Source organism: Hippocampus guttulatus, chromosome 3 (genome assembly GCF_054856545.1).
Source record: "Hippocampus guttulatus isolate MCC_2025c chromosome 3, RoL_Hgut_1.0, whole genome shotgun sequence".
Taxonomy (NCBI): Eukaryota; Metazoa; Chordata; class Actinopteri; order Syngnathiformes; family Syngnathidae; genus Hippocampus; species Hippocampus guttulatus.
Window position 1 is genome coordinate 19263363 of NC_141263.1, and position 23016 is coordinate 19286378.

Sequence of the window (23016 nt, forward strand, 5' to 3'; positions counted from 1 at the left end):
TAAATTGCATTTTAAATGCATAAATCCAGTAGATGTATGTTTTTTTTTCACAATTATTATTTTAATTCACAATAGTCAAAATTTAATTTAAAAGTGACTTTATGAAATTGCCCATAATTTCAAAGGTGAACTATATCAAGCTAATTTATTGGTAGCATTTTAATGAATTATTTTTGGCTCACCCCCATGCATAAAAGCATTTGCGTTCACATGCATTGTCACTCCCATGTGACATGACTCAGCCATTCGCATTGTTACACGGTATTTTGAAAAATATTAGAGGAAGTCAGCGAAAGCAAAAGACAAGGCTCTCCTTTTTTTGTCGTTTTATTGATAGTCACTACTTTCAAAACCTAAAGCATGTTGCAAGTTATTCCCTTTGAATAATTTTCAAAAGCACTGCAGTCTTTAAAATTACAAAAAAAAGAAAAATCCTTTAACATACAAAATATACAACAGTTGACAATACAAGGCTTGGTAAACATCAGCTAAACCTGCATTTCCCTTTTTTAATTTCTGTACAAAATAGTTTGTATACAGATGGGTAACACATAAAAGGAAAAAAAGCTGCAAAGGCTGTCAACGTTATCATATATGTGTCGTCCTTTTTATTTGTCATATATATCACGTTCAACACACATACAGTACATGTCCCCAACCTTTTTCTTTTTGTTTCGGAATGACATCCATTTGAAAAAAGTATCAAAAATAGAGTTGAGTACAGGGTTTTTTTGTTTTTTTTTGTCAAGTGGGAACACACTGTATTGTTCGCTCTTTGGTTGTGGCCAAGGACGACGTTTCTTGATTTGAAGCTTTATAAACCACCAACAAAAACACTTTGTCCCGCCCCCTGGAAAAAAACTAACAAACAATCGAACAGCACACACACTGACATAAATGAGTTAAGGCATCCTAAAAAAATTCTCATTCTGCTGCTATGAAGTTACTTTAACTTCTTTGTCATATTTATTTTAAAGTTGCATAGCCTTAGACACACGTGTGCTTGAAAATAGGCGTTTTCTTAACTACATTTGGTATAATCTCTCTCTCTCTCTCTCTCACACACACTTGGGGCCGTGGCTGTCTTCAGGTCTAGATCAGGGGTGGGTTTCCTCAGTTCTCATAAAGTCATAAAGCCAGAGTAAATTTCTGAAGAGAAAAACTGACGTTGAATCGTTTGCTGCGGTGGGTCGTATATGGTTGACGTACCACGTGTAGCCCACCCCTGCTCTACCGGCTTCATATTTCGGGTTTGAGAAGGCTTATTCGGCTGAAGGTGAATGCATAGACTCATTGTTATCATCATAAGGCCGACGGGGAAAATTATTTCAATTCGAGCATTATTGCTGTGGTTATTTTCGTTTCGTGTAAATATGCCACATCCAGATGGTGGACAACATTTTGTGGACTATATTGTTTTTTTTTTAGAAAATACTGAGACAAAATTAGTCTTCTTGAAAACAAGGCACTCAGGGGAGACTTTTAATTGATTTTCTTTAAATTATTGCACAGAGTAGATGAGCAGCCATATAATATTTTCATAAATAAAATGGTATCTCCGTAGATTTCAGTTTATTTGTTTAGAAAGGGAACTTTGCTGCCATTCAATTCTGCTACACAGGTAATAATAACGAATAATACAGTGAACCCCGCTTAATCACGGGTTGGCGTTTGCCTTTTTTTCTTTTTTTTAACTATTTGATATTTTTGTGCTCAGGCCAGAGTCACGTCTAACAAAGACGTTGCTTTGGCTCCATCTGGTGGCATCCTGGTGCCAAGCTATTATGTTGAAGTGAGGGGTGGAGCTTTATTGAGCTGGGTCATTGCTTATCTAACAGAAAATGTGATTTGCTGCCATCTTATGGCATCTATATTTCTATAATAAGAAGAATAAAATAATAAATCATAAGGCAGTTACATGTATAGACAGCAGGGGGCGTGAGTGATCAGAGAAGTACAGGTGCTTGACAGTTGCGGAATGTTGAGCTTCTCACTGGGATCATAAATGCTTTGATCATTTCAAAAAGGGTGATTTTGTGAAAAAAAAAATCACCCACATTGATGCTCTTGATGTGTGTATACAGTATATCGAGCTTTCCTGACAGGTGTTGCATTGTGGGAGTTGAAGTACCCTGGTGTTCTGGTTGCCGTCTGGCCATTTAGCTACGACTGTGCGCCGTGGGCCGCTCGGGCGGGGCGACGGCCACTGGGGGACTGCGACATGTCTCGGCCGATGATCTCGTTCACTGCGGAAAAGAAAGAAAAAAAATTCTGACATGTTTTTATAATGAGGAAAAATTGCAAATTACAACACTGTACACTATAAATATCAAGGTAACAGGTCGTTGTGAGTGCACGGCAAATTGACACCTGGTCAGTCACGCCTTCTCTGATCGGTTGTTTATCGGTTGTTTTTCCTCAGGCATGGTGGTTACTTGCAAATCAAATTAGACACAAGATGGAGATCGAGACCATTTTACCCATGTTCTCCTGTTATACTGACAATTTGAACGCGTTATTTTAAATTGTAACGTTGCCCTTTGAGTTGCATTGAGTATCGTACTACATACAGTACAGGTGCGTGACCAGCAGAGGGAAGAGCACTGAGAACCATACTTGGTGCATGCCAGGAAATGGAGGAATGCCACACGACAGGGGGTCCACAAAGTTTGGAGATTTCACGTTCACCAGAACTTTCTGACTTCTTTTTCTGGGGTACACTAAAAGAGAACGTGAACTCGATGAAGAACTTGGGGCCAATTTCCAAAGACAACTGCTGAAGTACAGGTGGTGTAGTTTTTTTTTTTTTTCCCTTCCCATTTTCTGAAATGAGGGTTTCTTGAAATTGGTTACTCCAAATCCCCCATACCATATTTGCATGCAAGTCTAAGTCGAGCGTTTAACTCGTTCCCGTGCGGTGACATGTCGGCGTCGAGGCCGGACGGACTGGTTCGGTGCGAGAAGACGACTCGGGCCTGTCTGTCGGCTGGTGAGGGAAGCACACATTCTTTTGGCCTTCTTTCGCGCTGATGTCATGTTCTAAACAAATGCAGCAAAACAACACCGTGCGTGCCTCTACTCATTCAAAGCAAAATCATTTCTTAGAGCCATTGAGCAATCCTGGGGGGGGGGTAGATAGAATTAAGTACATCGATGTATTCTTGCTCGAAAATGTATTTGTTCTTGTTTAATCATTCTACCATTATGTTTGTATATTATATGTCAAACCTCATAATATAGAGCAGTACAAGAAAAAAAATTAAATATGTTGTAGGAACACATCCATCCATTTTCTGATTCGCTTATCCTCACAAGGGTCGCGGGGGTGCTGGACCTGTCTTCGAGCAGTAGGCGGGGGACGCCCTGAACAATTTAGAGTGTTCAGTCAGCCTGCCATGCATGTTTTTGGAATGTGGGAGGAAACCAGAGTACCCGGGGAAAACCCACGCAGGCACAGGGAGTACATGTGAACTACTCCACACAGGAAGGCCGGAGCCGGAATTGAACCCCCCTGCACCACTGCACTGTGAAGCCAACGCACTAACCACTCGATACCGGAATACAGTGCCTTGAAAATAAAATATTGATACCCCTTGAACATTTTTCAGATTTTCCCCACGCAAACTTGAACGTTGTTTATTGAGATTTGATATGACCGACCAACACAAAGTAGAAAATTTAAAAGTAGCAACTGGTAAACAGTTCAAGGAGCATGAATACTTTTTTCAAGGTACTGTAAATGTAATCGACACCTAATTTGAACGATCTAATTAAATTCAAATAGATAACTTCATTGAAGTACAATCCAAAAATTGTAATAGTTTACAATTGATCAAAAAAAAGGAAAAAAACAAAATGTATGTATTGAAGCCCTCTTGTGTGAGTTAAGCAAACGTATGAGGAGATTAGCTGATCCAATATATGCTGTTCACATCATATCGATTTCTTTTTCTTAATAGAACCATTTGGCGCCAGATTTGTGCCAATAATTTTTCTTCCAAAGTCTTAAACGATACAATCTTGTCTGATTATATCACGTTATTAAATTGAGCAATTAACAGATTCATCACGACTGTAAGTTGAAGCAAAACAGTCCACACCACGAACATAAGCGTGGCAATGAACCTTATTAAAGGCCGACAAATGTGCATGGAACAATGGGCGACATTAAAGCAAATGGAGCGTCCTCGAGTTATCGCTGTAGTGCATGTGCACGCGTGTGCTTTCTGTGCATGGCCACCATGGGTTGCGTCATCCTATTGGCGTGGGAGGCTCTTCCTTCCCCATGTCAACACAACCACACACACACACGCACACACTATGCTTTACCTTGTTGTCTTATATGCGACAATGCACATTTTTTAACAATAACTACTAGAGCTGTCAAACGATTAAAATATTTAATCTAATTAAAAATGCAACTGTCATAATTAACTCAAATGAACTAAAAATTAATCGTGATTACTCACGCATTTTTTATCATTTCTGAATTTCCTTTTATATTTTTTTGTCCTATTTTTCCCATTTTAATGCTCTCATCAACATGGAATCATGAATCAGTTTTCTAACTTTCCATTCATAAACTCTTTAAGTATCCGTTCTCGGTGTCTCGCTGCCGTGGCAGGTAAAACAAACGTGCGTGGACCTGTGCAGCGTGCTTGTTGTTTTGTTTCTGGTTTATTTATAGAACAACGTAACATCCGCTGTGACGTGTGCCGCGTTAATCTCGCGAGAAAAAAATTAATCCCGTTAAAATTGATTTAAATGAATGCCAATAAAAACGCGCTAAACTGACAGCTCTAATAACTACACATGATTACATGTTCAGAGTGCCTTTCGGCGCACCCTAAGAAACTGAGGATCAACGTGATAACCGCATGTACAAAAATTAATGAAGTAAAACAAATCTTTGGCAAAATTGCACAAAATCCGGCTACAAAATTTCTGTATCTTAGTGCTGATCTCTTTGTATTAAAGTTACCTTCGCCTTAACCAGTTAGTTCCGTGTCAGAACTCCTGTATGGTAAAGCCCAACTAACATTTATTTTCCATTAGGAACCCAGGGGCAGCAAATACATGAGAAAAACAGAGGCCCTATCATCGAACCCTGTGGAACACCATAAGAACTACCAAAGCTTAGTTTTGTTTTCCAGAGAGGATTTAAACCAACCCAGATTGCGACCAGTAAAGGTTCCATAAGTTTCAATTGTCCAAAAGTTGGCCACTATAAAGCCAATAGGTACCATTTGTTGTAAACATTAGGGGTGTTCACACGGCACACATTTGCTCCGGCGCTGCACCGATGTATTTTGTTGCGATATATTTTGCACCGCAGCAAATTGTGTGGAGCGTTCACACGTACAAAGCCGCTGAGCGTGTCTGCACCGGCACAGCGTCGGTGCAGCCCCACTTGCGTTCACACGGCAGCGGCAGTTTCTGCAGCGGAGCAAAACGACAGAAAACAAATGAGCTGTCGTGTTGGTTCTTTTTAAAACGTATACACAACTCAAGCGACTACTGGACAGGCACGTCCTTCTCCTTCTCGGTCTCCGTGCCTTCTGCTCGAGAGTGACCGCCCCCGAAAACGTAAATCAACGATGACTTCAATGACACTCAGAAAAGCAAACACATCATGCGCCAAACAGAAAATCAAGAGAGGAAATCACTAAATAAATTATATGGGGGGCTGGGGGTTGTGAACACACAACAAAGGAACAAACTACACTAACAACTCCGAGACAGTCCAGTCTCCTACAAAAGGAAAGATGTTACCAGCCAAGTCTTGTGTCGTTATTAAACAAACACATGACGGAAGTCCGACAGAGCGCGAAAGCAACGCATTCTCGCCGTACGTACGCTTCACAAGCATTTGCTCTCGGGCAAATTTAACCCAGTTGCGTTCACACGTGCAAATTTACATCGGTGTTGCTTCGCAAACGAGCATTTGCTCCGGAGCAAATTTTTAAACCACCTCCCTGACGTGGATCAAATTTGGTCCGGTGTAAGCCTTTTTCCGGGGCTACGCCGGAGCTAATTTGCACGTGTGAACGCTCTACTGGGGCAGCCCCGGCGTAGCACCGGACCAAATCTTGCCATGTGAACACCCCTATATTGATATATTTACAGAGATCAAGTTGCAAATAACAAAGTCAGAGCAAACTCCTCACCCTGGTGAAGTATAATTACTTTTGCTACATTTGCATTAGCACAACTTAAATTTCCAAAAGAAAGCGAGGTGGGCAGATCGTTACAAGAAGCTCGAGGTTGTGTTTTGTTCACACAAAAACATCAGGAACGCGTGAGGGTCAAAGTGGTCATTGGAAGACATGCCGTGTCCCGTGGGCGTCTGCAGAAAAAAACGCTCGCTTTTCCACTGCACCAATTCAAAGGTCACACAGTCGCGAGTGATTTGAATAAAACTATGATTCACTTCACTTCAACAATGTGGCATGACTACCTATTTCCTCACAGCCGATGACATTTACACGTTTGAGCCAGAGGACTTGATTTTGGTCAAACACAAATCCAGTTGATACGTTCCTATTTCAGAACAAATATTCCCATGTGAAATGATGCTCCTGTTTTGTTCCACAATGTTTCATTGTCAGTAACATTGCTCGATATGTTCACCTGTTTTAAGAAAACTTTCCAAGTCAGATTTTCAATTAGAATGCTGTGTTGGCAGATAGCTTTGCTTAAATAAGTTATTTAAATTTTCCCCCTTGTTGACAAAAAAGTCCTGAAAAACCATCGCTGACTTGAATTTATTGTTTTGAAACTGTCCATAGAGAAAAGTGTGGTTGTTACGACGCCCCTCATTGGACTTCCAGTGCAAGTGCTAGTGTCCTTGATAAGAAATGTCATGAGAAGTCCGTTCTGACCTATGACTCTCCAGTGAGTGTGCAGCAAAGGTAACTTTGCAACATTTAACTGTCTTGAATTAAAGACCAAAAAGCCACAAGTGAAAGAAAGATTTGAGTGGAGACTGAAGTCAGTTTCGTTTAACTGCTGCCCCACTCTCTCACATTTACTGGTACAATGCACACAGAGACGCTTCCCCCTCAGCAAGAGGGAGACCCTCTGGAGATGACTTGCAGAAGGGGGGCTCCCTACTTCAAAATTACTATGAGGCTAACACACACCTACAGTTCAATGACAGTTGCTCGGGCAAAGCTCAGGAAGACTTTATACCCCTTTCACACTGAACTGGTATGAATTGGTTGAGATCTCATCTGGCAGACAGACCTAAGCTTTGGTAGTTACCGCTTTGTTTCCCTGTTTTATGGGGTTCCACAGAGTTCAATCTTGGGGCCTCTGCTTTTCTCTTTATATTTGCTGCCCTTGGGTTTCATCTTGAGAAAGCATGGTATTTCCTTCGATTGCTATGAATATGTTAGATTGATGTATGGAGGTAAAAGATTCTTTCTCCTTATTTTGTCTGAAATTAAAGCCTGGGTGGCCCTGAACCTCCTAAACTTTGATTAAAAAAACAGTGAAGTGATGGGTGTTTGATCCCGGTGGCCCTTGTAATATACTCCAGACACACTGTGTAAAACATTCAAAAAGGTTTTTGGCATGAAAAACTTGGGATTGGCACAGTGGTTTTAGGAAATGAAGAGCTACAGTGGAAAAGCTTTTCACGGAAGAGGCTTAATTTGCCCGCAAAAAAAAGAAAAAGAAAAAGAACAAAAAAAGAAGGGGGTATCTGAGGAGTTTCCACTTGGCAATGCTTTAAAATTACATCTTTTGCAAACATCGGACGTCAAGTCGAAAGCCAGCAACGTCACACTCTTTGGAAAAAAAAAAAAGGACAGCATTACTTGTTAGCTTCATTTCTTTCTGCAAAGTGGCTTTCTTAAAATCGTTCATCGTGAATCATCGATAGGTTTTACTTTCTGCACATGATGCTTACCGACAGTAGTCACAATCAGTCATTCAGGACTGGCGCAAAAATAGCATCCATTTTATTTGCTAATACTACTGGAAGACTTTACGGCAGTTTTTAAAAATTTTTGCTTCACTTTTTTTTGTCAGCAGTTTGTCATCTTTATTGAGATTTTTACAACCTTTCTTTTATGTTTTCATCAGATTTGTATGATTTTTCCCCCCAAATTTGCTATATCTTTCATATTTTTGTGACTTTTTTTCCTAGTTTGTTATTGTCCTGGTTTTCATCCTATTCTTCTCAAATTTTCATATCTTTCCTCTTCCATGATTGTCCCCCCCCCCAAAGGAGTTCCGTTCCTCCAGTTGCGTTGTAATCCGATTTTGACGTGCCATCGTCTATCACAAACCTTTGCCCATTCCTCTGCTTTATTGGCTCAAAAAATGTTTTTGCTAGATTTTGTGCATGGTTTTTTTTGGCAGATTTTTGTCAGGTTTGTCAATTTTTTGGTGTGCACACACACACACACACAAACTACTTCAGCTAATTCATTGCAGCATGTTTTGAAAGTTTGTCGCTTTAAATTTACTGAATAACTTTGTCGTTTGTGCTTTTCTACTTAGCCAGGAAACAGTACCCAACAACTGTAATTATGATCAACAATGTCCTTAAGCCTTTCAGTACCTATTGTACAACATATTCAAGTAACAGTGTGTGACAACTGCCTTCTGGCGGCTAATTATAACTTCTGCTTAATGTTTTTTTTTTAACCTATACGTCATCTTTCCAAGACAAAGGCAAACAAAAAAAACCCCCAACGCAATTCTTCCCACGTTCACAGCATCACATTTATGTGACTCTCACACGCGTTCATTGTATGAATTTCTCTAGCTCTTATTGGAGTCAAATCGTCTTGCTGTCACTTGACGGCTTGAAGTCTGCTGAACAGCAACGACAGTCGCAACAATATATTTAGCTTTGGAAAAAAACAACACAAGCATGGTTTGAATTTAGTATGTGCGTGCTCACTGAGGCCTTTCCATCCTTCTGTCTGGAAAGGGAAGGAAGCACTGGCACCATTTTCCCAACCTCTGCCAAGCATTCACTTCTGTGCAACCTTCACGGTCAGGAAAGATGACACATGTCATCCATTTCCACTTCACAGGGGAACAGACGAGCAAATGTTTGTTATTGGCTTTAATTTGATGGAAACTTTTTTTTCCCCCGTTTCCAAGGTTCTTTCAATGCCAGACAATCAGGAGGTATGCCGGACGAATCTATTAGGGAATGAAAGAGTTACACGCACGCGCGCAGACAAACACACGCAGAAGTGGCAGCAGGGTTATACAGTAGTGCTAAAAAGTCTGTTATATAGAACTGCCACGTTATTATTCATTCATCCATTATCTGAACCGTTTTATTCTCACGAGGGTCCGCGGGTGTGCTGGAGCCTATCCCAGCTGTCTTTGGGCAATAGGCGGGGGACACTCTGAGCTGGTTGCCAGCCAGTCGCAGGGCACACATAGACAAACAACAATTTACACTCATAATCACCCATGTTATTATATCCTAATTACATTATTACTGCATGTGCCTAGCCAATGCCAAACTAAATATTACACAGAGAATTACACATCGTGTAGTTAGAGCAACCGCATAACGTCTGATAATTTTCCACTTGCTTAATGCTACCAAATAACGCAAAATGACAACAACTGCATTGGTGCCGTGGTGTCATAACCCTTCAAGCAACAGATATTTCAACACCAACAGTGGAGTAACACATAAAGAGAGATCATATAATTGATCACCGGTAGATATTTGTTATCCTCGGTGAAAAAAGGCGAGTATTATTGCAGCTTATTGAAGAGCTGAATACATGTATTGATTGAATTGAAGCACATTCATATTATTAATGTAATTTATTTTAGTACAATAATAGCGCGCTAATTTTTCTTTTAAAAAAATACAATCTTTTTCTGAAATATTTGTTGGTCCTTGAGTGCTAAATACATTTTTAGGTGGTCGTGGCAAAAACGGTTTGAGAAGCAGTGCACCGAGGACTACTTTAAGAGCTGTGTTTTAATAGGCTTATGTTTTAAAATGTTGAAATGTGATTCAAGCATGTGGGAGGGGTCAAATTATTTGCACGCGGTATTTCTGTATCACAAATTTTCACCACGATAAAGAGGGGTTGACTGGATATGAATGTTGATGTCAGAGGCACAGGTTGTTGAATCTATACGGTTCACTTGCAATGGCGACATTTGTGCCACAACTGTCAGGTTCAGGGAGAACCCTGCTGCTGTTATTTAGGCTCACCTGCGGTTGGGAGGCAGCTGTGCAACTGAGTAGGACACACACCCGCACACAATGGCACTCCACGCATGCATACAACTACCACTCTCATTTTGCCGACAAAAACTGCAGAACTCATGTTGACAGGAGGTCTTAATCTACTTGTGGGTTCACCAATTGTACACCTGGCATCATTCCAGCCTCACTGCACTTCATTATGTGCGCCGAATGAAGCGGGTAGTATGGGAAAAAGAGGAACCGCGTGTCATTTTGGAGGTCTGATGCCGACAACGTTCCAGATTCAGTGTCTCGGCCGTGCGGCCCCGCTGTGTGATTGGATGCTAAAGTTGTCCGCCCATCTGTCTTTCAGTCTGTCCCTTTACCTCCTGTGTGTCTGTGGCTTTGTGTGGCACACACACACGCACACACACGGGTTTGGATCATCAATGAATTCATTGGTTGATTGTCCCAACACAACTCCATCTTTTGTGCTCAATACGACTGCATGGAAGCAGGAGTTTTGAACATTCACACATTAAAAATAATATTTCTCTTATCATCAAAACCACAAAGACACTGAATCATCTCTTCCTGTGTCTGTCACACACGCACACACACACACACACACACACACACACACACACACAGCCTGTACACGTCACAGGGGCCATCTGCTAGCTAACGAGGGCAGTTTTTCTACACACACTCCATGTTTGTACTCATTCCACTTTGGCTCTTCTGTGATATTATTACTACGGCTTCTACAGAGGAGCGGTTTATTCATTATTGTTCAAAAATGTCATCAATGTGGATAAATAATGCCAGATAGACTTTCTTTCAGTAATGGGTAATCTGTTCACTGTAAATGACTGTTCAATTGAATCGTTCAGGCTATTCGCATTCGTATTTTTAAAATATGAAGAAAGCCTTCTAAAAAATAAATCCTTTTATTAAAAAATGATTTATTTTTTAGAAGGCTAAGTTCTCCTACCCTAAGCCGGAGCTTCACTTTCTTGTTTATGAGCCACCATTGTGTCCTGAGCTGGATTATCAGACTCTCTGTCTCACTCTATTTAAATACTCCCTTTCACCTCTGACAGTCTCCCATTCGCTTTTGGATCCACTATTGCCTTGATTTACTTTTGCAACTCAACGTGTAATTTTTGACTAAAATATACCCATTGAACAAATACGAAATCTAAGTTGACCAACTCAAGATGTGGCATCACCAATACTTTTGGGCATATCTGTCCATTTAACCTGAAAACATAAAGGTAGTGCAATTTGGAACCTAAAAAAGCAATTGTTTGATTTGTTTCTTGAAAAACTTCCTGGAACATGGATGCCTGCAATATTGTGAGGCGACCACTTGTCAGAATCTACTAGAATGGTACTTCTCCACATCACGTACAATGACAACCCTTTTAAAACTGCACTCGGAACTCCTTTACAACGTGCAATTAAAATTCATCTGCCTCGGTCGGTGCTGCACTTTTTGTTAGCAACGATGGCGAAATGGGCACAGAATTTAACTCCTAAATGTCTGATGCAATGATGAGTCCATAAACTATGATCATAAAAACTGTGAGGGCCTCCAGCGAGACGCCTATTTGAGTACAAGCCTATATTTATTTGTTCCAGTGGTTGATGTCGCATCTATTGTAACGCCCTCTAGTGGTATGCACATTTGCATTTAAACTTCGAAACTGTTTGTTTTCATTTATTTTGGTACAATTTTATTTATTTATTTCAAGAGACTGCTACCGACAAGCATTTGCTATGCATGTGTGTGTGTGTAGATTTTCTTCGTAAGTGACATCGCCAAATACTGGCCAGGCATGCATAATACAGTATATTCAATAAGAAAAAACCCCCACCGGTTTGGACACGGTTGTTGCCAGGTAAATGCACCTTTCGTCGTGACTCATCAGCAGAAAGCCTCGCAAGACATACTGTACATCATGCTAATGGATACACTTACTAATGCTGTGTCTGTCAGAGGCACAGAGTGAATACGGTCTTACTTAGTGAGTAGGCAGTGACCTCTTAAAAATACAGACCGGGGCCAGGCTCCACGTTGCTACTTCAAAACATGGCCTGCAGAGCCGGGCTGGCACACAAAGCTATTTTTAGCCACAGGCTCAAAGGGGGAGCTCACATTCCCGGCTGAACCGTGTCACTCGCAAACTTTTTCGGAAAAGAGCACAGCCTGCGAATGTACTTTTACCCTCCCCAGAAAATAATTGAGTGTGTCAGAAACAACAACAACAACAACACAAAAATAAAACAAGCTATGATGCGCACGTTCGAATTAAAATGTGAGATTTTTTTTTAAAACCGTGTACTCAGCCTACTTGGCAGTGGTGTGTGTGGTTGCATAAATGCAGCTCCCGATGAACCTCACTGGATTTTCACACATGACTTATTGACAAGTGGCCTGTGTTAATTAGGCTGACCCGTGCGAGCACACAATGTAACACCTCCCAACCCGGCCTTGCCTGGCTATTTATTAACCCCCCCCCCCCCATCCCCCTCCGTTACGACCCTGATTTGAATATGGCGAACTAGCCAAGTTCCTGAGTGGCAGATAAGAGGCTGTTTGGAGACGTGTACTTCAGATAAAAGAAATCTAGGGGGGGAAAAGCCAGCGGCCTCATGCTTTGTACTGACTTCACTGCTCATTGTGAAGTCAACATGTTCTCTTGTGCATCCCATTTAGACTTGTGAAAACATGCACTTGCACACAGAATATAATAACCACGGCAACCCACACAATCTGTGACTTTGCAATTATTATGCAATATTGCTATCAAGGTAAATAGGGCTGAAACAAGTCCTCGAGTAATTAGTGTACCTCGGTTAAACAAAAACGCTCCAGGTATTTTTTTCTGTCTTGAGTACCGATTATTTCTGTGTACACGCAGGAAGATGAAGTCAAGCTAAATGCTGCAACAACATCTTGCCTGGTGAGGTAATTAGTCTCCTAATGGCCGCCATACATCGAACAGAATTGGAGCATTAATCTGATGCTTTGGTTATCAGCCCCGTGTGTCTTACGTAGCCAAATACAAAGTCCTGCCTCGGACTGTGGCAACACTGACAGATGAGACACTATCACTGTAATCAAACACCAAGGATTTAGCTCACAGAAAATAAACTGATGCTGACGAGTATTGGTTTACATCATGGGGTATGGATTTGTCACATGATGTAACTGAATCCCAAAGCAGTGTCTTGGTTTTAAATATGGATGCTTGCAAGTAATCTCTGCAAGCACTTGTTTTGAACGGCCTTGACTGTCCTTCAGAGATTCACCTGAAAAGCAGCTGAACTGCATGTGCGTGCTCCTCAAATCTGAATGGCAGGACGTACAGATATTGAAGACAAATGTACCGATGGACTGAAGTGGTGAAAGTCCAACACGTTCAAATTTCTACAGTGCTTAAGATGGTGTATATCCAAGCTGACTACGAGGCTACTGCTATGAGTAAGCCATTTCTGGTTGTTAGGTGCTCATCATATTTCTCCCTTTTGCAATAACTAGTAGTTAGGCCCATTCAAATATATAGATTCCACTTTAGTAAGGTATGATCAATATCATTTTCATAACTTACCATCATCCAGTGTGATGTCTTGTAGGCCTATCGAGCGGAAGGTAGGCTCCCTATCATCCGGCTCTTCTTTGATGTTCAGCCTCTCGACTTCCGACGTGAATGGCCCCTGGGGGCTTAGTGGGTGCACCAAAGGCCCCGCAGCAGTCGGGGACAAGCCGGCCATGACCGGGCTAGCCGCCTGAGGAGAAGGCTGTCCTGAATGCGGATGCTGCAAGGGGCCCAAGGGACTGTTACCTGATGAAGAGGAAGTAGGAGACTGGTAGGGCAGAGAGTGGAGCTGAGGGGAGGAAGGCCCGGAATGGGCTGACGGGATCATATGCGGAGGAGGGGCAGTGGACGGTGTAGGGCAGGAGGCTGAGCGTTGACTCACTGGGTGGTAGCCCATGGCCCTCTGAAGCTGAGAGTGGGGCCCCATGAGTGGGGGGCCAGTAGGTGAGGGCACCTGAGTGGGATTCGGGGAGCAGTGGTAGCCTCCCATCGTGTGGAGGTGTGGGGACGACGGGGCGAGAAGGGGTTGGTGGCTTTGCGGGGACCCCGCGATGGGGCCTGACGACACGGGCGTTGACGGGGACGAGCAGGGGGAGGAGGAATACACCATCCCCATGCCCAGCGGGTGTGACGAAGCACTGGGGCTTTGCTGGAAAGGCATCCTGTCATAGCTCTGAGGAGAAAGGCTTGACTGGCCGTTGAAGGACAGGCTGTGAGCGTGACTCTGGTTGCGCTGCATGGGCTGGTACGAGGGCCTCGAGGGCGACGGGGAGGCAGGAAGTGGGACAGGAGAGGATCTCGGATGGAACGTCATGTGGCAGTCGACGGGAGCGTGGTGCAAACTGCGACCCTGGAGGTGAGGCAGGTGCTGGAAGGATGGGGAGCCTATGGAAGGGCAGGGAGCCTGCAGGGACAGCAGGACGGGTCCCGAGCCCGAGGCCAGACCGTGCGGGGAGGTGGACAGAAGGTTATCCGATGGGTGGCCCTGATCAGGGGAAGGCAGCTGAGGGCGCACCAGACTGGCAGCATGTGTCAGGGGCATGGACATGGCAGATACAGCGGGGTGGTCCAGCTCATCCCGGTGTTCCTCTTTCACCATCACTGAAGAGAAGGAAAGAAAATAAAATACATTTCACAGAAATGTACATAGGTGGCAAACACATTTTCTGGTTTTATTTCTCCAAAGTGTCTGTGCTAAGGTGGACCAATAGAAGTCATAAAATGAGGAATTAAAATGCAGGGGGGCGGGGACAAAGGAGTGCAATTCAAACCCTGATTGATCGAAAAAATATTCTCCGATTTTACATTTATACAATAAACAGGACAGTTATTTCAGCTCTCGGGTTTACCAACGGTACCTAATTGTGATTCTTTTTTAAAAAAAGTATTTATTTTCCTTCAGCTCAGAATCAGAGGACGAGCATATGCTGCCGGTCAGTCTGGACGCCATCACATGAAATGCTGTGTGACAAGCTGAATGCCTGAATGCCCCCCAGCACGGATCAGAGCAACAGAACAAACGAGTTCATTGATCTCACGCCCTCGACTCACCCCATCACCCCTCTGGGATGAAGGGACGAGGGGTTTAAAAAAAAAAGGGCTAAACAAGCTTTCCCAATGAATCCACAGAAATATGAGATGATAGATGTATACAAAGAAATTATTTTCAGCGGACCCTCTGAACTATAATCGTTTGCCAGTCAAACAACTTGGATTTGATCCGAGGACCCGACGACATGCGGCACATTTCACAGCTCTCAATTTGGGGGTTCAAATTGAGGCAGCAGCTTCTTTCGTTCTGTGCTGCGTATGCATAACCTCCACTGTGCTTGCATCAGCTTTCTCCAGGTTCTCTGGGGCACAAATAATATTTTTTTTGCAGTTGTAGTTTTATGGGAATTAAGTAGCATTTTAGATGGCCGAAATAGCATGCCCTTGACTCCCGTGAGAATAAGGGGCTCGGATTATGGCTGGATGGATGGTAAATTACTTTATTTGCAGTGTGATTTAGTAAAACAGAGTAGATCAGTAATAGCAGGATAAAGAGAATTTATTAATTCTAATTTCCAGTTGTGCATGGCTAATTCTTCAGTATGTGGTGTCTGCTACAGCGATCGTTACCACCCAGTCCACAACAAGACAGGAAACATGACTTATTAGACCACCACCTCCAACCCACACACTCACACACAAGCACATAAACACAATAAAGCAGGTGGTGTCTGCGGTGCCTCTGATGGTGTCACCGAACCTGCTTGTGCGAACAAACAGTGCAGGGTTTACTCCTGCTCTGCCGTCATTGGCTGCCGCAGCCTGTCAAAAGGGAACAGGAACAGGAACCGCCTGAGTGGGCGTGCTTGCAAATAGAGAGGGCAGGTGGGTGGAGGGGCATATACAGACAGACACGCACACACACACACACACACACGCAAACCAGGAGACATTCAAATTATGGCATCACACACTCAGAAATCTCGGCCCACTACATTGAACAGAAAAAAGAAAAAGACTTCAGACCAAAATGGGCTTGTGAGTTAATGAAGGTTTTACAAAACCAACAGCAAGCAGGTGTTTGTGACATTGGGTTACTCCACTGCATCACAGTCAGGTTCTTTAGACTGACAAAATGGGTTAGTGATACAGTGTACTGTCATTTTAATGTGCTTTATTACTATTGTGGGAGGAAGCAGGAAGCAACAAACAAAAGGAATCCATCATGACTGTAATTAATCGATTAAGCCCATAGAAAAGCAACATTTACAGATCATAGAACAATAAAATGGTCGTCCAGTAATAACAATGACAACAACAGTTAAGAAAAAAAAACTTAACCTCACCTGAAAGGTAAGTGAAACGCTGGGATTGGCTCCTTTTCCGTTTTCCATTGCAGACATAAAACTGCACTTGCACAGCGGAGCTCACAGTCTTACTGTGGTAAGGAGGGACTTCCACTACAATACATGACTGTGTGAAAAGCAAAACAGTGCTCATTATTTAAACGCACCTTCTACACTTGACAAAAAAAAAAAGAGCTGTACAGCGGAACCGTCACTTGATATCCGATAGCAAATTTGTTCACCTCACTTGAACTAATTTCAGCCAGAATCAGAGGACTACCTGAATGTGTGCTTTGAATTTTATCATCCATCCATTTTAGACTCAGTGCCAGTCAATCATGGGTTTTGGCTTTAGGTGTTTCAGTGACATGATAGTTTAAAATGACCATTAGTAGTAGTCATGTGTGCATGAATTTTGCTTCTGTTTCACTTTGGTTAGTTAGGAGGTTTCTACTTTTCTTATTTGTTACCATTCACGAGCAGTTAATCAGACTTTCAGACGGTATTGTGGAAACAAAGGACTTTTGGTTTTGTCTTTGATTGGACTGGTATTGCGCATGTAGTCCATAGGTGGGTATTATTTGACAAGTAGTGCTGAGTAAAAATGAAGCCTGCAACATTAGCTTCTCGCACTAGCCGCTAGCTGGAGCCTGATTAGCTGGCAATGCTTATCACTGGTGATCAAATGGTAGCGTTTGATCATTGTTTTACATTTACTATTTACTTTGCATGACATTTATTACCTCCCCACATTTATATTTTCCATTTAAAAGGTCTGCTTTTGTGTGTGAGATAGTTTGTACTGATACCTTAAACAGTTAAAGGTTTTCTGATAATGACATTTTTGACAAATTAATATAATAAAAAAAAAACTTTTAAATGGGAAATTTTATACGGAAATGCAAGCAAATCAAAGGTCAACCAGGTTGTTCTCCACTCTGGAGGTTCCACTCTATTGAGGTATCTAACAGACCACTCACGCCTTGAGTTTTCTCCCGGATGATTTTGGCCTCCACTTCCCACTGTGGCCGCGCATCTAACAAGAGAGTAGAGAAAAGAGGGGAATAACTTTTACCGTCTGCACTGATGAATGTGGCTAAGGAACCACAGGATTTGTTACTGACGAGCTTTGTGTCCTCCTTTTCGAGGCCCAGAGGCCACGTGGAGAAAATCTTAGTAGCGGTGACTTAATCACAATCAAATGTCCAAATAAACCTCCTATTTGTCTTGCCTGGCTGACATTCTAAAGAGCACAGTGGAATCACTGTATTTATTTTAACTGCTGAAAAACATCCTTTGCCGTTTTCCAATGTTGGATCTAATTATTTAGCCAGACATCGTAGGGAACACTGACAGGACCCTGTGGTTGGAAGACACTGAAGCCATTGACTAAACGTTTATTTGACTTGCTACGTTAGCACAGAATGTTGCTCTGAGCTGTATTATTTGAAGTTTGTGTTTTAATGATGTTACCACAGTCTCTACCTGCATAGCGTCCCCGCAAAACCAAAGTTCCCTCATAATTCCAACCAAAGACATCTGCGTCTGTAGCGAGGGTGAGTCTTTGTGTAGCTTGAGCGCACTGTCTAATCTCAGGAACATTTTCGGCTTTTCACTTCCCTGTAGATTTAAATCTAACCTTCTGTAGCCGTAATCTAATCTAACAACCAAAGCCTTCGTGGGGTAATGCAGTATCCATTGAGAGGTACATTTCCTTTCCTGATGAAGAAATGTCCTTGAAAGTCTTGGCAGCTGACAGCAGCGCATTATTGCACCACGTCTTGTTGACATTCAACAGGCTGGAGCAAGGGCCCCACATGCTACGTCAGACAACAAGCACCAACAAGAAGCTCATACCACGCTAAGACAATGACTCGGATCGGGCAGACACCAGAGTCAGGGGGAGAGAAAGAAAGTGCAATTTATATGCCGAATTAAAAAACAACAACAACATTTTACTCGAGGGGAACAAAATGGTGAGAAACGAATTCGTATGCGTGTGTCACTGTTCAGGTGGAGCGCAATCACTGCTTCGTCTCGTTTGTATACACTTTCATCCTTGTAAAATTGATATATTTTATTTAATCTTAGCGTGAATGCCTGATGAAGAGTGGCTTTTCTACTATTCTATTCTAAATAAACACTAAAGATGTCCGTTCATAAATACAAAGACAATTTTATGCACTAGATAATATTGCTGTCCAATAACAAATAAAAATATATTGCTAGCCTGCAACAGTTGAATTAAGTCAACTGGACTTTTGTTGAAAATGTTTCATCTCGTTATCGAAAAGGCTTCTTTAGTTTTAAATGTAGGAATGCCATTCTATTGTGACAAACCCCCCAGTCTTTGTCTGGACTTGCTATAAGCTCCATAAAGTCTTGCTTGGGGACTTGACTCTCAAACTCTTGGCCTGGATTTTGTCTTGACCCCTAAAAGTCTTTGTCTGGATGTGGTTTCAACTTTTCAAAGTCTTGGCCTGGACATGGTCTGAGCTCCACAAAGCCACGGTCTGGACTCTTCTCAACTCCACAATGTCTTGGTTTGCACTTGGTCTTGACTTCCCAAAGTCTTAGTGTGGATTTGGTCTCAAATGATCAGTCTTGATTAGAAAGCTACACGTGATTTCTATTTGGTTTTCTAGTTGGATCACGTGTGCCTGGAGGTTAGGGATCACTGTCAGACTGAGGCCATTTATGGTGCCATCCTATAATCACACAACTACTGTTGTTTTTCAGTTCAGGAAAATGGAAAAATATCAGTCACTGCCTTCCATTCTTTCTTATTTCTTCCACTACGACAATTACTCCAATCAGTGCCTTTTGCACTAAAGCGGACAGATTAGTCGAGATGAGGGGATCGTTTAGACAAACCCCAATCATCATCCTTCCTTCCTGGGCAATCGGCCCCCGTCAGGGACTTGCCCCCCCTCCCGGGTCCCACACCCGGTACGACTCTCGCTGGTGCCCCGCGAGGTTCACACTCAGTGCGGGCCCCGGAAGGGCCCTCGCCTGATTTTTGTTTAAGGAGGGTTGTGGGGCGGCTACTCCCACTTCCCTCCGTTCCAGCGGGGTGAGCCCTGGGCGCCTCACCTTCCGGTGAGGCCCCACCTTCTCCCCCGCCGGCTGGTGGGCATTTAGCCGCAACTGGGGCCCAAGAGCCCCGGCGTTCCCCCCTCGCGCCACTTGGAGGCATCCCACCAATCATCATCATCATCATCATCATCGTCATCTTCCATTCCCTGTTGGTTCATTGTCTTTTTACCCTTCTTCTACAGTCCAATTTCTTCATACATGGAGCCCAGCTTTATATCTCCTCTCTGAGGATCCTTTCTTTCTGTTTTTGGACTTGACCGTTTAACCACGCCGCATCTCTATGCTTATGCATAGCCCTCAAAGAGCTGAGGACATTCCTCCGTGCCTTATTTCCCTCAAAGATCTTTGCGAGGGTCTCTCACTCACACGACTTAACTTTCTGCCGTGTGTCGACTTGATTTGAACACAGCAGAACAATCGTAGTTGCGGCAGGCGGCGACTGGCTAAGCGAATGCTTTGCATTTTCATTTTCAATGTATGGCAATGGCTATTAGTTGTTTTGATTGCGAAGAATAAGTAATGTCAAGAGAACTTATTGCATCTATCAAGAGCTCTGAAATAAATTCAGTGATGCAGCATGTCATATTTGTACTTCTAAAACCTTATTTTAGGCTGTTTTCCTCAAATACCACCCCAAACAAAACACACACAAAACACACACGAAAAACACCAACAAAGGTCTTACCAGGGCCCTTCTCCAAAAAGATAACTTTGGACTCTGGAAAGAAGTTGCTCCCAGTGATGGCCATTTCCTCTCCCCCACAGACCAGACAGCTGGTCAGACTGGATTTGTCAACTTGTGGCAGCTCTTGAGCCGAACGCTGGGCTGGGGGTTACGCAGCAGACGTTACAGAGAAAAGAAAGTTTGCTAAGTCATCTTTTGTCACATAGACAGGGTAAAATATGGCATTTATTTCAGGAGTATATTAACATTTTCACCAAGCGGTACAGTTCAGTTCGGTTCCCCGCAGTATGATTTGAAACGGTAAGCTTTAAGAAATTTACACACCGCAGACGGCGCACAGATGAAAGTGTTACAGTTCAATCTTGCCCATAATTGTCAGTGGTTGCTAAGCGACAGAATAGGAAAAGAACCTTGTGCCTTTTCCCGCTTGTATGGATGTAAACGAAGCTCCAGCTCGGCGACATGTACTCGTGATAGTTCTATGACGGGAAGTCCTGGCTTTGATTAAAATAAGGAGGTGACGATGAGCCGAGCAACAGCCAAAAGAAAGGTGTGGGTCCATCTTATTCTATGACCACTGCAAAACCTGCGAGGGGGTATAAGTTCTTCCCCGAGCTCTAGCTCCATGATGGCCACTGATAGAACGGTACATCATTTGTCTTGTGTCCAAGAGCTTGGGACACTGTGACACTGCATTAATTATTGATTCTCCTTTTTTTTCTGCTCAGTGTAGAACTGAACAAAAATGTGTTGCTTGGTGAAAAGGTGGATTTCACTTATTGTTAGGGAGAAAAACGGCATTTATAGTGTGCTTGTATGTGTTTGTGACTTACAGCATTCTACAGGAATAGAGGCCGCCTGTAGCGACAGAACCTTCCCATTCGGCTGAGGGATGTGAACCCTGAACACTACGCGTACCCGTGTGTTCTTCCTTCCTATGTCCGTCTCCCCCTTCCGCAGTTCAATGTCTGAGTTCCGTAGTTTCAGGATGCCTGCACAGTCGATACTGTGGGAATAAGAAGGGAAGGTAGTTGGCTTGTAAATTGTAAAATCTAGAGAAAAGCAAATACATGCACAGCAGGGTTTTGGAAGAACCTTTTTAAATGTAAAATGTAAAACAAATGGGAAAGTCCAGACCACATCCTTTCCACTTAAATCCAATGTAAACAACTGAAGCAGGGCCTTCCGCAAATATAATCATGATGCAGGATCTTAAATAGTCACATGAAGTTTACTTCTCTACTCCTTTGGTGTTCACCACCTTATGTTGATTTAAATTAAAAATACATAAAAGTTCACATTGGGCTAAGCCATAAAAGCCGTAAACACGGCCGGACCGTCCTCACTGTGGGAAGCTCGTAAATGGAAAATGCAACCTGGAAATATGTGTGACATGTACCAGGCGGACATGTTGTTTTCAGGCAGGAGAGGAATTTCCAGAACTTTGGTGCTGGTGATCACAATCTCCTGGCTGGCCGTGGCCACAGTTTTCCCGGTGATGCGGTGCACTTGGTAAAAAGCATGCGGCCTCAAGTAACGGTCATCTGCTGTTCCGATGAACATCTGCAGGTTGACAGGCTTCTCGCTGTAGCCAACCAGCTGAAACATGACAGAAAACGGAATCAAGCACATGTGAGTACAGCTGTAAGGTGTGAACAAAGAAGCATTCAGCTGTCTGACTTTTGTTTGGGAGGGATTTCCAATGTCAGTTGAAGGTTGTTACAGTTCTGGCAAAGGCACTGGAGATTCATTTGACATTTTGACATTCTATGAGTCTAACTGATGATTGACTTAATAGGCCTCGATATTTTTTCCTGTTCCAAACCTGGCGCAGGAGACAGTAATGCCACAAACCCAGTAATTCCGCAGAAGTTCACCTGGGGCTACTTTGGCAAAGCAGGATGTGGCATTGAGAAAAGAAATAAATACAGTGCAATCCATGTTTCTCTCTACCATAAAAACAAGAGAATGTACTGTATACCGTTAACTAGACCTCCACCAAGGCCGAGCGAATCTTTAACACATCCATCTGACTTTTTTGATTACAAAAAATCAAGAAGAACATATGCATATTTATTTGCATATTACCTAGCCAGCACACAATGACCGAAATGGTATGCTACTTGATGGGACTGATATTCAAAGATTTCCACAACTTGCTAGATAGATAGTAGCCATAATGAATGAACAGTTAAAAATAGAAATATAAAACGAGGACAATGCTGTCTTCAAGGTGCGAGCTCCCACTCATGACGCTCACGTTGGACCCAAGGCTAAATATTTGTAGCTTCTTCAGAAGTGGACTTTTAGTGTCAAGTCTATCAGGAGTACCTTTCAGGGTACCAGTAGTAAATATTTTTTGCTTTTTTAGAAGTGGAATTTTAGTGTCAAGCCTACAAGGAGTACCTTTCAGGGTACCAGCTCGGGTATAAGCTATTGTTACCCAAAAAGAAGACTGATGCACTTTCCTCTAAAGGTGACTATGCAAAGCTCATTCATGGTTCAAGTCAGTTTGACAAGGAGAGAAAATTGCCAGGAGTAATGTTGTCCTTTTCAAATCAAATGTTTAACCCTGCCAACCGTGTTGGCCTCGCACACCCGGCAAGCAGCTGC

General features: G+C 42.8%; 1 protein-coding gene across 2 annotated transcripts in view; it reads right to left on the minus strand.

Moving 5' to 3' along the window:
* Positions 1 to 311: 311 nt before the first annotated feature.
* The window catches only part of nfatc3a (nuclear factor of activated T cells 3a), a 54377-nt gene continuing 31672 nt past the window's right edge, over positions 312 to 23016 (minus strand). For both annotated transcript variants that reach the window (XM_086107287.1, XM_086107288.1), the window contains exons 4-10: positions 21803 to 22002; positions 21237 to 21409; positions 20404 to 20544; positions 17603 to 17658; positions 16623 to 16749; positions 13798 to 14886; positions 312 to 2246 (exon numbers count right to left, since the gene is read on the minus strand). In XM_086107287.1, the coding sequence (XP_085963413.1) occupies positions 2164 to 2246; positions 13798 to 14886; positions 16623 to 16749; positions 17603 to 17658; positions 20404 to 20544; positions 21237 to 21409; positions 21803 to 22002 (1869 nt within the window). In that variant the 3' untranslated portion in view covers positions 312 to 2163. The remainder of the gene's footprint in view (positions 2247 to 13797; positions 14887 to 16622; positions 16750 to 17602; positions 17659 to 20403; positions 20545 to 21236; positions 21410 to 21802; positions 22003 to 23016) is intronic.